We start from the raw sequence: 16,400 nt of genomic DNA on the forward strand, positions 1-16,400 counted from the left end.
TTGATTCTCGTTAAGGTATTGTTTTTGGCGTTGTATGTGTTTGAGCTACCAAAAGCGTTGCCTCTTTTGTGGTCTTTTTTTGCTTGAGTTTTAGCAAACAATAACAGATGTTTTAATGTTTGGTTCTGTTGTATTTTTACCTCCTCTCAGCTTGTGCTTCAAAGTTCCCCAGCTACGCCACGGATTTCGGATTGATTGTCCCAAATGGTAGCTACGCTCTAGCTGCAGGTCACTGTGTGCAATGTAGCTGTGCGCTTGGGAGTCGCAAGTAATGATATCTAAGATTCTCTCCTCTCTCAAGCTATGTTAATTGATGTTACTAATCAAATCCTCTGTGATTGCATTTTTTACTTACTTTTGGTGTTTGTGTGTGTGATGTGATGCAGTTTGTATTGTGAGCCTGCTTCTTTAGCCGTATCATGCTCAAGTATGCAGTGTAGAAACAGTAACCTCATGCTTGGTAACATCACTGTGCTGCAGAGTAGCGCTGGCTGTAATGTTACAACCTGTGATTACAATGGGTTTGCCAACGGCACTATCTTGACCATGTTAGTAAAATCCAATTCACCTTGTCTTTCACCTCTTTCACAAGACCCTCCTTACTAATGATTTTGAACTACTTACCAATTCTTTCTTCTTTCGTTTGATATAGGCTGACCAGGTCTCTTCAACCTCGATGTCCCCGTAAGTTCTTTCTATACAATATATCTCTATCTGTTTAAAGGATAACAAGGTGCTAGAATCATCCGATCTTATGTAAGTGCAATGGTAAAAAATGCAGGACCTCAACAATTTGCGCCGCTTCTAGCTCCACCGGATACTGTTCCTAAAGATCTAATGTATGCACCAGCACCCTCACCGGATTTTGATGGTCCTGGATCAATAGCATCTTCACCAAGATCATCTGTGCTTCCTTCAAGCGGTGGTTCCTTCCCAGGTAACCCTGCTAATGGTCCAGCCGGTAGCGTCTCAACCGCCTCCTCCTCAATTAGTCACTTCTGTATCACATTTCTCATCTCCATTGCTTCTTTCTCCTTTGTTTTCTCATCTTGATTCAACAACAATTGTTTAATTTCCGCGCATTAAAAAAAACTCCTTTTGTGAATTTTCTTGATGAGTAAAACCAAAACATTGGTTATTGATCTCTTTGATTATTTTTGAAGTTACATATCTCACAAAAACTTTTAGTTAACTTATAAGATGATTGATTCATCTCATGATATTACATATTGATCTGCCAAAATATCTGTTAACCTTGGAAAGCAAATAAAGCAAAAGCATAGACTAATATACAGAGAAGGGAAAGATGGGACTGATTCATCTCCGTTTAATATCCTTAAACCTCAACTTGAGTAGCCTTATTAGTATCCTGACCTTCTTTAGCTTTCATCTCGGGTTCACAGGCTAAGCCTTTACCGGTATCTATCGGTTTAACCGGACTCTTAACCGGAAGTTCTTTGCTATATTCGTCGTCATCATCGGTCATTCTCTTGTCTTTGCCTTTCCCCCATACAACAGTGTATAGGCCCACGATTATAAATAACGTTCCAATCACACTGGGAAATTTTAGTAGAAACAATTTAATTTAGTTGGGTCCAAAAAAACTTAATATGTATACTGAATTCAAATAGAAAAATAAATACCTTCCGAGATGAATACTTTCAGACAAGACAACAACACCAAGAGCAGCAGTTATAACGACACAAAGTGGATTAAATGTCGCAACAAAAACTGGTCCTCTTTCTCTCATCACTACTCCTTGCACGTAATACGCCACTCCCGAACATATCACCCCCTAATCACCATTAATTTTTAGTTCATTAATTTAATAATCATTAACCGTGTAAAACTTAGATTAAAATTAAATGATTGGAGACTTACGGAGTAAGCGGCGGCGAAGAGGTTAGAGTCGAAGCCGATCTTCCAAGCACTCAAGTCACGTACCGTTACCAATGAGACGGCTGTTCCTTCTAACGTTCCCATTAAACATATCAACGCTGTTAGCGACAGCGGAGCTGGGTACTTCTTCAGTGTAAGCGACTGCGTTTTAACGAAATAAGACAAAACCCGGTTAGATTTGGTTTAATGTGTATATACCGGGAAATTGTAAATTAATTGGTACTACTCACTTGTAGAATGAAGAAACCGGCCCAACCAAAAGTTCTTCCCAGCAACATAAGTGTTCCCGGAATCCAGTGTTTGTCCATCGCCGCCGCTCCTGCACCACCGTGGGAGGAACCATCACCGTCACTACCTCCTCCTCCGCCACCGCCGAATCTGATAAAGTCAACTATAGGACCTTTGTAGAGAGTCATGAGAAGTGCTCCGGATACTGTGATCACCGTTCCCACAACTTTGGCTATGCTTCGTACCTTCTTAAAGTTAACGCTCTCTAATCTGAAAATTTTTTTTTACAAAAAAGAGAAATCGTTAATTAAACGAGCTTTATATCTAGTTATATGTGCATGATCAAACAGTAATGTTCTATATGTTCCATATACATTATAATGACAACTTACGTAAGTGGAAGTGATGATCTCACCCAGTATATTTCTTTTTTGGTGGTTATATTAATTAATTATTCAAGTGGTATCAAGTTCCACGAACATATTAACTGTGTTTTCCTATGATTCCATTAATCTTGTTCCCACGGTATGGGAAAAGTCTAAAATCATTCTTAAGATAAGAATCAAAGTAAAATAATTCTGTGTAATATATCAAAGAGTAAAATTTTCTAATAGTAATTTCATTAATTAAGTTGATAAGAATAATTTTGTTTCCTGATGGAATAGATATCAATCCTTTTTTTTTTCTTTTCAACAACGAATATATATATCAATCTAAAAGCATGCAATTAATTTTTTTTTCAAAAAGAAAAAAGCATGCAATTAATGTTTATAAGAATTTTAAAAAAAAATGTAAACCTGAAAATGATGGCCAAGACGAAGGTGATGGCGGGAAGGACATTAGCCGTAGCAGAAGCGAAAGTTGCTGAGGTGTAAGTCATCCCGACGTAGTAGAGATTCTGATCCAGCACCGGCCTGTCATTTTATCGACCCTCATGATTAATTAACTTTTCTAAAAAAATTATTACTACTGATATTTGCGTTAACTATATAAAAATTGCAAAAGCAAAACATAGAGAGTGTTCCTATGTTTTGTGTCTCTGTGTGTGTGTGATATATATAGAACAGTTAACGAGTATTACTCAATAAAACCGAGCAGCGCAATTTGGAGGAATATTCGGAACGTCATCTTGGGCCTTATTTTCCTGCGTAAACCATATCAATAAAACAAAGTTAGAGATTCAGTATGGAAGGATTAGCCGGTTTACAAATAAATGAGAAAATATATACCTTTCATGAAAAAGAGCAAACGGAGCGATGACGGCGGTGGCGATTGCGTGGCGATAAACTGCTAGGATGTAATGGTTCATGCCATGTTTAAGAGAGACCATGGTGATTATGTACATACCAGCATAACCAAATTGCATAGATATCATTGCTAAGTATGGTTTCACTCTATTCATTAACCCTCCCCACATTTTCTCACTACCCATTTTTATATTCTTTCTCTTTCTCTCTAAGTTTCTCTTTCTTGGTGTTTTTAGATGTATTCAAGCGTACTTAGTTATGAGCTGTGAATGTTTTTACACTACAAGAGGGTACTTGCTTATATAGCCAAATTGTGCTGACACAAAAAGCAATATACGAGTGCATATTACAATCCATTGGTTATTTTAGCATCACTTTTTAAAATATTGATTTTTTAAAATGTTACCAAGTACGTATCCATTATGTGTGGCTAACTATACTCCTGCTCTAGATAATCAAAACCGGATTAGGTCGTAATATCGTTGGTTACGTACCTACTTAATTTATATATAAGACTATTGGTTGTGAACACTTGCGTATAATGTCGCATTTTTTGTGGAATATTTGGATAAATAAGATTGGCTGTTTTATTAATCTAAGATCACTATAATGAGAATGTTCTCGTCAATGTAGTATTACTATATTTGATAACGAATCGTAACGTATCGTACCAATAAAAAGCGTGTAATGTACCAATATACACCAAATTCTATTTAGACTTTTAACGTTCAAGCCGAACCATATATATATGATCCGTAAGTTATAAGCAAATAGTAGTTTCTAAGAATCAAAAAGCATGCACTTACATTATTTATTTGTGTTATATACACAATCCACTCAGACGTCATTCATTTTTTATCCACTCATCACACTTGTCGAATCTAGGAAAAGAAAAATTAGTATCAACCTGAATATTCACGAAACTCTTCACCTCTTGTTATAATATAAAACATTATGCAACCTTATAGTATGCAACCTTTTATTTATTGCAATGAGTAACGTGAGCGACTGTAAATTTTTGCATCATCAACAAGTTTTAACCAGAAATATATACATATGTCTATCTATATATGTGAAAAATCAGAATATGTTTAAGTACTATAATTAACGGGACACATGACTCTTTCATTTTTAAACATTTTTTTATAATTTTTCAGGACTTACGAATTCATTTTTGTGGATCCATATGTGAATGATCCGTTGTGTCGTGTCGATAATGAGCCAAAAATATTGAATTTTATCCGATGAGATAGCTGATTTAAATATTATATATATATATATATATATATATATACTAATTTAACATAATATAGAAGCGAATGATGGTTGTGTTTAGTGCTTAAAATAAATGGGTGCATAAACCTATTCATCATGTCGCCGAAAATAGATAGGGGACATTGTGGTGATTTGAAGAGTGGACACCATCCCAAAGATTAATCAATTCTAATATTTTCTATAGGCTAATTTATGGTTAGTTCGTACCACATATAAAGAAGAAGTACATGAAAGTGCACTGTGCACAGCTTGATAAAACGTAACCATATAGATCACAAATTATATATATTTATATATTTGTACAGTCTGAATAATAATAATACGGATTAAATTTGCTGGCTGGTTTTTCTTGATATTGTTTGTGAAATATGTAATAATAATTAGCTATAGAAGCCGGAAACCTACATTTTTATATGGATACTGAATGACGTTACAAAAATGTTAGTGCTTTCGTATTTTGTATATATTTAATTTTTATAATTTATGGTTTTTGTTTCCAATGGACTATCTACAATATATATAGTATGAAATAGATAATGTTTGCATAGTTCTTGCATTAAATAGTAAGAGTAAAATTGAACCACGTTTTTGTACGGGTAATCAAGGGTACCATAAACAAATGATCATAAACCTAAATTAATGAAGCAAAAGCAAAATAAATGTGCTTTTTGTGATGCATTTTGCTGTGATTCGTCCCATGAAACGACAAGCGTGGTTAGGTCCTTCTAATGCGACGCGGCTACTAGTGCTCTTCGTTTCGTCATCAGTAAGGCTGCCTGCTTTTGTGTCCCATTTTTATATTCATATTAGATCAAGATTGGTAAGATTGGTTTCTCTGTGTTCCTTAAAATATTATAAACAAACATATACGCATATGCAAAAGAAATCAATTAGCAAATCTGAATATAAGTATATAACCATGGCCTAGGGGCAATAACATTAATGTTTCTTCTGCATGTTAAAAAATAATATATATATATATATATATATATATATATTTTTTGAGAAACTATACCTGTAAGTATACATATGTATATACGTTTTTTTTTAAGATAAGAAGAAAGAAACATAACATAAAAGGGGCTACATTATATGTTCTCTTGTTTACCCTAATTAAGCATGGCATCAATCTTCCACGTTACTTTGATGCTTCTTCTTACTATGTTCCCTCTCAATCGACGAAATATTATTCGAACATATCTTACCTATCTTTCGATGCGACTTATTACTCATAAGTATATATACGGGCATCGACTAGCATTTCACATTTGTTCTAAAGTCTGATTTTACATGTGGAACCATTTTAGGGGTCTATATAATATAATGATGCACCTTTTGCAGTTCTCATATCAATCGTTCGTTCCAAAGGATATATCATCATAGACGTTTTGCTAATAGCTTGTGAAGATCTTGTATATCTAGATTTCAAAATATTCGACTTTTACACTTACTAAACAAGAAATTATTTGAGGAATAAGAAGTACTTATATGGAAGTAAATAATTAAAAAATAAAGTTGTTAACGTTGATGCCAAAACAAAAAAAAATAAGGATAATTACTTGCTATGCAAATAAGAACGATGGGCATCGAGTTTCATTAATTTCTGCGAATCTATAGATATTTATTCCCACACTTTGCGAGTTTGCGTCACAAACAACAATGACGTGGTATGAAACCCATTACCAGCCAAATGGATTTTTGTTCTTTTTTTCATGGGTAGTGGAATCATATTAACATAATCAGAATGAGAATATATATAACTAATCACTGTTTGCTTAGATACATTCCTACGGCTTTAATGCATTGATTAGTTCAAGTTTAGATGTGTCTCATTTCAATGTTGAATGCTATGTTCTTTTTGTGTCAAAACTACAATGATTCGTTCTTTGTTAACATACATATATATAACTGTCTACAAGAGATAAACAATGTACAAACAGAGAAATTTTACCGTGTACAGAAGTAAAAGTGATGGTAAGTATGAGGTTCGTACGATGACGTACGAATGAAAGAGATTAGGCAAAAGTGAAAAGAAACATGGAGTTGGATTCATGCTCGGACTCCATTCCATAACTTGGGCTAATGGATTACACCTCTTCTTTTTTAATTAATATTATAGATATTCCAGTTTCTATTATTTCTCCTAGCATTAACTTTATTTGTTATATTATAAAGAGATCCATTGTATATGTGAACAAGATGATGATATCAGCAGAACAACAGTAAAACTAAAATTCAGACAAAAAAAAGGAGAACAAATATACATATTTTAGCTTGACTAGCCATTTAAAATTCATTTATAAAAGCGAGTGTTGTCAATAAACTAGTGGTAAATTCTTAGATGACCTAACCAAAATGTATTGGTTCTTCCATTATGAATAAACATGTATTATATTTGCTCCGATTCGATGTCTAATAACTGTTCCCACACATGACAGAAAAGGACATAACATACAAAGGAGCTTGTCCACATGATAATCAGATTTGTCGTCTTTGCAACAATCACGTCACCCCATTCTAATTTTATTTTAATCTAGAATTATTGGCTAACATTGATAATTATAGATAAGCATGTTAACTAGCAATCTAGCATCCAGGTTTCGGAATTCAGATACTAAAGATTACCTCAAAATGCCAGAAACAAAAAAGTTAAAAAAAACTTTGGTACACTGTCACATTACTGTATTTTTTGTCTAATCCAACAGAGAGATCAATCAAACACAAAGTGATCTGTGCACAAACTCAACGATCTCTAAAGTAACTATCCATAGTAGAGTAAAGTTTCACTGAAATGTAAACGAAAAGGCGTTCTTCTTCGAATTTTAACCAATTGACTCTACAAACTTGATCTTTATCCCTCTTTTCAAGGTGGGGATGTGTGATGTTACTATATATATAGTAGGTACCCTTCAAGCCAAGTTTTTAGATGAGCTTCTTCTTGTGGAAATACCGCTTCAGGTACAATATCTGTGTACCTGCAACCACGACGCAGACCCCAAGTGACATTATACTGAACCAAGCCACTCTTGAGTTAGTTTTTTCACTCACTTCTCGCATCTCAGCTTCCCTGTATCCAAAACAAAATATGCTTTTTATCGACTATGTTCTTGTCCCAATCCATACCCATTTGATTCACAGACTCAAAGAGATAACACTTAACCGCAACAACGCAGAAGACACATACCTGTCTTTGATGTAATTTATGTTCTCACGAATCGCCTGCACTAATCCTTCAAGTCTCCTCAACTGAAGCTCAACACCCTGCAAATACACACATTCACAACAATGAAGTTTTCGTATCAGAAAGAAGAAAGACGGAAAGATGTTTAAATAAAAGACGGGCAACGAAGACTTGCCTCGATCTTTTCCTTTTTAGCAACAGAGTCCCAATCTTTGGCTGCAATACCCATCTTCCAATCAACCCCAAGGGTTAGAGGATTAGCTAGCTTTAGACTGGCATCAACCCAGAAACAAGCCAAGTAGTTACCAGCTTCTTGAGTTGTGAACGCAAACTGACCATGTGTCACATTTTCTTGATGATGAAGATTGTTCCCATAAGGAGATGTTACCTATCCACAAAGTCATCACAGAAAATTCAAATAAAGAAAATCTTATTTCAATGATAACTTCTACATGAACCACATTAACACACAAAACAAATTTGCATCCTCAAATCTCTAAAAATAACTTGAAAATTCACAAATCTGATTATCCTAAATTTAGGAAGAAGCAAAAAACATGAAATTTCGATTAAAACCTTCTTGAGTTAATGCATCCTTCAATCATCTGTGCTCGATGATTAGCTATTGGTAATGTACTTAAAGAAAAATATCAAAACTTTATTAAGAAAAAAATCACTGCTTTATCTTCAAAACATGAACAGAGGACCCTAACACACATCAACCCTTATCTTGAAAATTCCACTGCTCTCTCAACAACACATATCAATGAGTTTGATCCGTACCAAGTCACAGACAGAGAATACACAACTTAATTACTAAAAATACAAAACAAAACCCTAACATCAAAGTATAGACCACCACAATCATTGAACCAATCAATCTCCTCCAACCAAAAAGATTCAATTTTGAAGCCAAATTGAAGCACAATTTGGGAAGCATAAGCATACCTTAGAAGAAACAGCAGGTGTGTGTTCAGGATTATGCTCATCGACAATATAGTAATCAGCCAAAACGACGACGTTGCTCTGTATCTCCTCAGAGACACACTTGGTCCCTCCCGTCGCCGGAATCGTCAACCATACAGCTTCGCCGTAATTAACAGTCAGCAACAACAATACCACCGTAAGAATCCACGAGACTTGAGCAATTCTAGTAATCGCCATCGGAGACGCAGCGACGGTCCACCCAAAGAAAGCCAGCCAAAGAGGAAAAGGTCAAACGAAGTCTCAAAAACCAAACAGGAAACGAAGAAGACAAACGAGTTAGAGCGAGTACACGCGCGCGCGTGTTTAAAAATGTGCGAGTGGGATTTGGTGACTTGTTTCAACGTAAAATGAGCCAATCAGATTCTGAATAATTGTCGACGTGGCATATATCTTTTAAAGAAGGTGGGGCGTTATCATTGTGGTGAGTGTGACCTTTTAACCTTCTTAACAATTTTAGCAGGTTTCGTTTATGCAAATTTTTTTGTTATTTTTGCATTTAATTACCATCGTTTATAGTTTACAGGTACAAATATTGAATGAGGAAATTATTGTGGTTATGAAGGTGAATGAATTCAAAACCAAATTTTTGGAATTTATTGTGTTTTGTTATCACTAAATTGTGTATCAACATTTTTGTGTCATAACTCATAACTAACCAAAAACAAATTATCAAACGAAATCTTAAATGGTTCTAGGTTTTTATGGAACAAAAAAACTGATGAAATCATATCTTTTATATAATAAAACGGAAGTAAACGACATTTTTTTATAGACTATATAATAGATATATTTGTGATTTTTTTGTTATAAACTTGTGACATTTTTTTGGTTATAATATACGGGTAAGTCTGATTTTTAATAAGTAAGGATAGTATGAATTTAGTTAATTATAGTAACATACAAATCAATTATATGTAACATTTAAAAAATAAGAAAATTTCCCAACCTAATTAAAACAAATATATATGATTCTTCTTTCACATTTATTTTATTTTATTTTTTTATCTAATATATTTAGTTAATAAAATTTATAATTTTTTCTGCATATGATGTAATTTAATTTTTTTTAAACAAGCATATTTTGCTCAACTGATGAATAAAAAAAATGTATAAAATGTCCTACATCACCTAAGAAAACTAGACAAAGATTCAAAGTCATATTAATAAAAAAGAGACCAAAATGATTTTGAATACGAATGAGCAGAAACCTTGATTTATCAGACATTGAAATTAAAAAATTTATGCATTTTATTATGGTTCTTTAGTTTAAAGAATTTCAACTTTTAATAACTTTAAAAATTCAAATGTATAACTTTTTAAAAATTTAAAAGATTATTAATATTTCAATTATTAAAACATTTATCTTTTTATAAAATGTTTAAGATATGAATAATATTTAAACTTTATAAGAAGTTCAAATATTATAAGTATTTCAATTTCTAAAATAATAAAATTTAATCAAACATTTTAAATTTTAATAATATATATGAATTAAAATATCACATGACGGTTATATGGGAGGACATGTTTGAGTTGATATTAATAGAATATTAAAATGTCATTAATTCGGTGCTACACGGGTAAAATATCATCTCATTATTTTGTGAACTTTTTAAAAACTTTAAAGATTATTAATATTTCAATTATTAAAACATTTAATTTTTATAACTGTTTAAGATATTAATAATATTTAAACTTTATAAGAAGTTCAAATATTATAAGTAGTTCAATTTCTATAAAAAAGAAACTTTATTAAAACATTTTAAATTTTAAAAATATATTTAGATTTTTATGAAGTTTTTTTCTGCGGTGTACAACGAATTAAAATATCACACGACGGGTTATATAGCTAGACATGTTTGAGTAGATATTAATAGAAACTTAAAATGTCATTAATCGGTGCTACATGAATAAAATATCATCTCATTATTTTGTTAACAATATGAATATTAGATTAATAGACGTCTCTAATTAAATCGATTAATTAATACTGCAACAAAATAATTAATATGTGGTATAGTGTAGGTTAAGTCATATAATTAACAATCAAAATATAATATATAATTTTAAAAACTAAACAAATCAAACAAAATTAACAAACAGAAATTAATATTTTTATCAAATAAGTTAAACTGCAGTGTACCGCTGGTCAAAATCTAAATCTACTAGAATCTATCTTACAAAATAGATTTTATTTTCATAAGTTATTTTCATAAGTTGTATTCAACATAAAATATCATCTCATTATTTCATGTTATAGTGTTTGAGCAAAAAGAAAAATTAAAACAAATAAAACAATCATATATATAACACTTTAAATAAAAATTACAAAATAAATAAAATAAATGTTAACCCGTGCTCTAGCACGGATCCAATTCTAGTATGAAATCAAACCGTAAACCAGATTGTTTATCAACAAAGAATAATAGTATGTAATATATATCACATTATTTTAAGATTATTTTGGCGGAAATAACAAAATATATTAGTTATATTAAAATAAATATAATGCATATTTTACGCTTACAACTAATATATTAACGATTTTTGCAACTAAAATTATATTTCTATGTTAAAATTAATTTTCTCTTTTTACAAGATAGATAGCATATCAGTGTTTCATAAAAACATGATATGATATTTCATATTTGTAATTGCAAACATAAACAAGAGAAGGAATTAGTTTTTATTTTTTTTAGATGTGAACTAAAAAATAATAATAATAATAATATAATAATAATAATAATAATAATAATAATAATAATAATAATAATAATAATAATAATAATAATAATAATAATAATAATAATAATAATAATAATAATAATAATAATAATAATAATAATAATAATAATAATAATAATAATAATAATAATCAGGCCTGCTTAGTGCATTACAAACCGACTTTTAAATGGGCCATCGACTTTTCTACATGACCGATGATCATTTATAATTGGACATTTGGGCTTGCAATGCCTTCCGAAGTCCGAACTACCTTCATTTTCCTCAATTTGTCAACGACGACCTTTACTCTTCGTCTTTTTTTTGTTTGGCCTTTAGAACGATCTTTGCTTGTTTCTTTCTACTCCTAGTTGATTAACAATCTTTTACTATATAAGTGCTGAAGGTGAACATGAACAGATGACATGTATATTTTCTAATAAAGGTAGAGGGAACAAGTATGATGAGATTGACCTTTATAGCTTTTACTCACTTGTATGGGTGCCGCATCATATTATTAACTCAAATTCCAATATAGATATGTGTGTTCGATGAAGACGAAAAACAAAATATATGAATTTTGTTACCAAACAAATGTGTATGGGGTCTAACGTATATTATGTCCCCACATCTTTTTTAACATTTTCAAAACCGACTAAATCATAGATTTGAGATATACAAAAAAAATAAATAAATAAATAAATAAAAATTTGATTCGGTGGTTGAACCTAGTTCACTGGATCCATTATGTATGGCTGAACCTTCAACGTACATATTTAATGGAAATAATAATTTTATAAAAAAAACCTTCATCTTCCTCTAAATTTCTATGCCATGCTATAATACTCCGATATTGTTATGATCAATTTACACAGATAATAAATGTATAAACTATTTATTAAATGGGATATGTAATTAGTCTATATTTATGTATTAGTTTGGTAATTATCTTTAATGTACTTAGGTCAAAGTTGTGTACATGTATATAAGGTTGTGGCCTTACTACGTTATGAATAAAAAATCTTTAATATTATACTAGGTTTTTGACATGGTATTAGAGCAAAACCTAACTTTTTAGGTTATACGATCCTCTGTTTTTCTTTGATCTCTTTTCTTGACTTTAGTATTTTCGATCTATTCTCATCGATATACTTCTCTGATGTCAGGTATACTTTCTGGCACCGGTGTCACGGATGACTCCTCTACCGTGAAAGAGACACGAACACGAACTGAAGCAACTCGAAAACGGATTGATCCTTATGATCTGTCCTCCAGTGATAATCATGGTTCTGTCATCTCCCAACCACAGCTTTGTGGTTCTAACTATGATGAGTGGGCGATGAATCTACGAGTTGCTTTGCGGGCAAGAAAGAAATTTGGTTTTGCGGATGGATCTATCCTCAAACCAGCTGATGACTCTGAAGATCTTGAAGATTGGTGGGCAAATAACGCGATGGTTGTCTCTTGGATTCGGCTGACGGTGGCTCCGGATCTGAGTAGCTCTCTTTCTAACCATGAGATTGCTCATGACCTGTGGACGCACATAAAAAAGCGTTTCTCGGTCAAGAAATGGGGCTTGATGAAACGATTTATGGAGCGGTCAAATCCTCTCTACTTTCTAGAGATCCTCTTCCCTCTCTCGATGAAGCTTACCAAGTTGTGGCTCAGGACGAGGAGTCCAAGAAAGTTGGTCGTATGATGGAAGAGCGACATGATGGGGTTAGTTTCGCTGTCCAAACGGCATTTCGCCCACGGCAACATGTTGAACTCAAGGATCCTAATGCAATGTGCACGAGTTGTGGGAGGAATGATCACCTTGCCGAAAATTGTTTTCGGAAAATTGGTTATCCCTAGTGGTGGGGAGACCGTCCACGGTCCAAGTCTCTGTCACAACAGAGTTCTTCGAGTAATGATCGTCGCAACTCCATTGTTTCTCCACAGTTTTCTACCTCGGTTTCACAATCTCCTTTGGTGAAACGGACTGAACCTGCTCGGGTGAATCAGATCACTGCATCTAAACCTGCTGTTGCTGCTCATGCTTTTCTCACCGACGCAGACATGGTAGGTTTTAGTGGTTTGAGCGACCAAGATTGGAAAACACTACGGGCTGTTCTTAATGAACGTAAAGGTGATTCTCATGAGCATCTCTCGGGTAAGTTCTTATTGAATCTTGGATTATTGATACTGGTGCTTCGAATCATATGACCGGTAATGTTGATTTTCTGTTGGATGTGCAGGATATGGCTCCCATGTTCATTAACCTGCCGGATGGTCGACTTACTGTGACTACACGGACAGGCAGTGCTCGTTTAGGCTCTCAACTGCGGTTGAATAACGTATTTTTCATTGATGAGTTGCAATGTCATCTTATCTCCGTATCACAGTTAAGCAAAGATAGTGGTTGTCTTTTTCAGCTGTCTGATAAGATTTGTGTTATCCAGGACCGCATCACACAAACAGTGATTGGAGCGGGTGAGGAGCAACATGGACTTTACTTTTTTAGAGGTCTGGAGGTCGTGCGTATGGCACAGTCTATGGAAAAGCAGTCTAGTGATGTGTGGCATCGGCGATTAGGTCATCCTGCCTCTAAAGCGATGGAGTTGTTGCGGTTGTCGGATTCTAGTATTAGTAGTGTTGTTGATTTTAAGTCTTGCGATGTTGTATTCGTGTAAAACAATCTCGTGATCCTTTTCCGTTAAGTATTAATAAAACAACAGAGAGTTTTGAGCTAATTTATTGTGACTTATGGGGTCCATATCAGACTACCTCCATTTGTGGTTCTCGCTACTTTCTCACAATCCTTGATGATTACTCTCGAGCTTTATGGATTTATTTGTTGCCAAATAAAACAGAGGCACCCACTACTCTTCGGAATTACATCTCCCTTGTCGAACGACAATTTGAACGCAAGGTTAAGACCATTAGGAGCGACAATGGTTCTGAATTTCTATGTCTCACCAATTACTTTCGGGATAACGACATTATTCATGAGACATCATGTGTTGATACCCCTCAACAGAATGGCCGTGTTGAACGTACACATCGACATATTTTGAACGTTGCTCGGGCTCTTCGTTTTTAGGCTCACCTTCCGGTTGATTTTTGGAGTCTTTATGTCTTGACAGCAGGTTATTTGATCAATCGCACTCCCACACCAGTTCTTAAAGGGAAAAGTCCATTTGAGGTTTTGTATAATCGCCCTCCTCCACTTACTCACTTATGTATTTTTGGTTGTCTATGCTATGTGCATAATCAAAAACATGGTGGTGATAAGTTTGCAACGCGGAGTAATCGTTCTGTTTTTATTGGTTACCCTTTCGGGAAGAAAGGTTGGAAGGTTTACAATCTAGACACTGGGGTCATTTCGACATCTAGAGATGTTGTGTTTCTCGAGCACGAGTTTCCGTTTTCTACAACGAAGCTTGATGGTTCATCCTCGCCTTCGCCACTATTGTCACTCCCGACAAATATTGAGAATGATTGTTTTGAACTTGCTCTTGTCCCTCCATCTCCGTCTGTTTCACCTCCTTCGTCTCCTACTGAAAATGTCAGTTTTTCTCCGGTTGCTGATCAGTCTTTGATGGTTCCCTCGATCGTGACTCTTACTCCTGCCTCTGCTGAACCTGTTTCACCTGTCCTTGTTCCTATGCTACCAGATGAGGATGATACGTCTAGTATACTCTCGGTTGAATCTGTTTCGGAAACAGAGGAACAACCTCTCGATGTTCCTGAAGTACAAATGGGAAAAGGTTGTCGAGCCAACACTACTCATGTCCGTTCCGATAGTGATTTTGTGGATTCTACATGGTATCCTATTGATAATTATGTTGACTGTTCCCGGTTTTCTGATTCTCATCGCGCCTTCCTCGCTGCCATTACTGATGGGGTTATTCCCAAAACATATGCTGAAGCTTTTGAGAATGAGCATTGGCGTGAAGCAGTTCGTGGTGAGATTGAAGCACTTGAAGAGAGTGGTACATTAACAGTTGAGACACTGCCTGAAGGGAAGAAGGCCCTTGGTTGTAAGTGGGTGTTTACTTTGATGTGTCGTTCTGATGGGTCTCTTGAGAGTTACAAAGCTCGTTTGGTGGTTCTCGACAATCATCAAACTGAGGGACTCGATTATGACGAAACCTTTGCTCCAGTCTGTAAGATGGTTACTGTGAGATCATTTCTTGAGGTTTCGGTTTCTCGTAATTGGGAGGTCCATCATATGGATGTCCATAATGCATTTTTGCATGGGGATTTGACGGAAGAGGTGTTTATTCGCTTACTTCCGGGTTTTCAAACGAGTGACAAGTCTCAAGTCTGTCGTTTACACAAGTCTCTCTATGGTCTTAAACAGGCTCTGCGATGTTGGTTTGCGAAGCTCTTTTCTGTTCTTCTTGACTATGGGTTCAAGCAGTCTATCGAGGATTATTCTTTATTTATTGTGGTTGATGATATTGGTCTCCTTCGTCTTCATGTTCTGGTGTATGTCGACGATTTGATTGTATCTAGTAGTTCTGTGGCTCTCATCCAAGAATTTAAAGATTACATGAGTTCCCGTTTTCGTATGAAGGATCTCGGGATCTCGAAATATCTTTTGGGGATTGAGGTTGCTCGCAACTTCTCTGGCATGTACTTGTGTCAGCGCAAGTATACGCTTGACATAATCTCGGAAATGGGTTTACTTGGCGTTAAACCAGTCTCTCATCCGCTTGAGCAGAATCATAAGTTGCAACATGCGGTTGGTAACCTTCTACCCAATCCGTCTCGTTATCGTCTTTTGGTTGGTCGGTTGATTTATCTTGGTGTCACGCGTCTGAAACTTTCTTATGCGATACACATTCTATCCCAATTTATGAATGCACCACGTACGG

General features: G+C 34.4%; 3 protein-coding genes across 4 annotated transcripts in view; 1 reads left to right on the plus strand and 2 right to left on the minus strand.

Moving 5' to 3' along the window:
• The window catches only part of LOC104740882 (lysM domain-containing GPI-anchored protein 1-like), a 3,553-nt gene extending 2,411 nt beyond the window's left edge, over positions 1-1,142 (plus strand). The window contains exons 2-5 of one of the 2 annotated variants that reach the window (XM_010461606.2): positions 151-268; positions 387-548; positions 653-684; positions 782-1,142. In XM_010461606.2, coding sequence (XP_010459908.1) covers positions 151-268; positions 387-548; positions 653-684; positions 782-1,053 — 584 coding nt within the window. In that variant the 3' untranslated portion in view covers positions 1,054-1,142. The remainder of the gene's footprint in view (positions 1-150; positions 269-386; positions 549-652; positions 685-781) is intronic. The other variant, XM_010461607.2, reaches the window with a different exon arrangement.
• Positions 1,115-3,627, minus strand: LOC104740884 (WAT1-related protein At1g21890). The gene is made up of 7 exons (XM_010461609.2): positions 3,357-3,627; positions 3,209-3,271; positions 2,925-3,041; positions 2,130-2,397; positions 1,882-2,040; positions 1,644-1,795; positions 1,115-1,556 (listed from the first exon to the last, which is right to left on the minus strand). The coding sequence occupies exons 1-7, from the start codon at positions 3,557-3,559 to the stop codon at positions 1,337-1,339; spliced, it is 1,182 nt and encodes a 393-aa protein (XP_010459911.1). The 5' UTR covers positions 3,560-3,627; the 3' UTR covers positions 1,115-1,336.
• LOC104740885 (transmembrane emp24 domain-containing protein p24delta5) lies at positions 7,282-9,066 on the minus strand. The gene is made up of 4 exons (XM_010461610.2): positions 8,779-9,066; positions 8,006-8,218; positions 7,834-7,910; positions 7,282-7,716 (listed from the first exon to the last, which is right to left on the minus strand). The coding sequence occupies exons 1-4, from the start codon at positions 8,992-8,994 to the stop codon at positions 7,572-7,574; spliced, it is 651 nt and encodes a 216-aa protein (XP_010459912.1). The 5' UTR covers positions 8,995-9,066; the 3' UTR covers positions 7,282-7,571.

Source organism: Camelina sativa, chromosome 14 (assembly GCF_000633955.1).
Source record: "Camelina sativa cultivar DH55 chromosome 14, Cs, whole genome shotgun sequence".
Taxonomy (NCBI): Eukaryota; Viridiplantae; Streptophyta; class Magnoliopsida; order Brassicales; family Brassicaceae; genus Camelina; species Camelina sativa.

Excerpts from the sequence above, each read along its gene's own strand:
- LOC104740884 (XM_010461609.2), bottom strand. The coding sequence starts at position 3,559 with ATGGGTAGTGAGAAAATGTGGGGAGGGTTAATGAATAGAGTGAAACCA. Across the intron at positions 3,272-3,356 it reads TTTGCTCTTTTTCATGAAAG|GAAAATAAGGCCCAAGATGA; the intron begins GTATATATTTTC and ends TGGTTTACGCAG. Across the intron at positions 3,042-3,208 it reads GCGCTGCTCGGTTTTATTGA|GCCGGTGCTGGATCAGAATC; the intron begins GTAATACTCGTT and ends ATAAAATGACAG.
- LOC104740885 (XM_010461610.2), bottom strand. The coding sequence starts at position 8,994 with ATGGCGATTACTAGAATTGCTCAAGTCTCGTGGATTCTTACGGTGGTA. Across the intron at positions 8,219-8,778 it reads CACCTGCTGTTTCTTCTAAG|GTAACATCTCCTTATGGGAA; the intron begins GTATGCTTATGC and ends CTTTGTGGATAG. Across the intron at positions 7,717-7,833 it reads ATAAATTACATCAAAGACAG|GGAAGCTGAGATGCGAGAAG; the intron begins GTATGTGTCTTC and ends TTTTGGATACAG.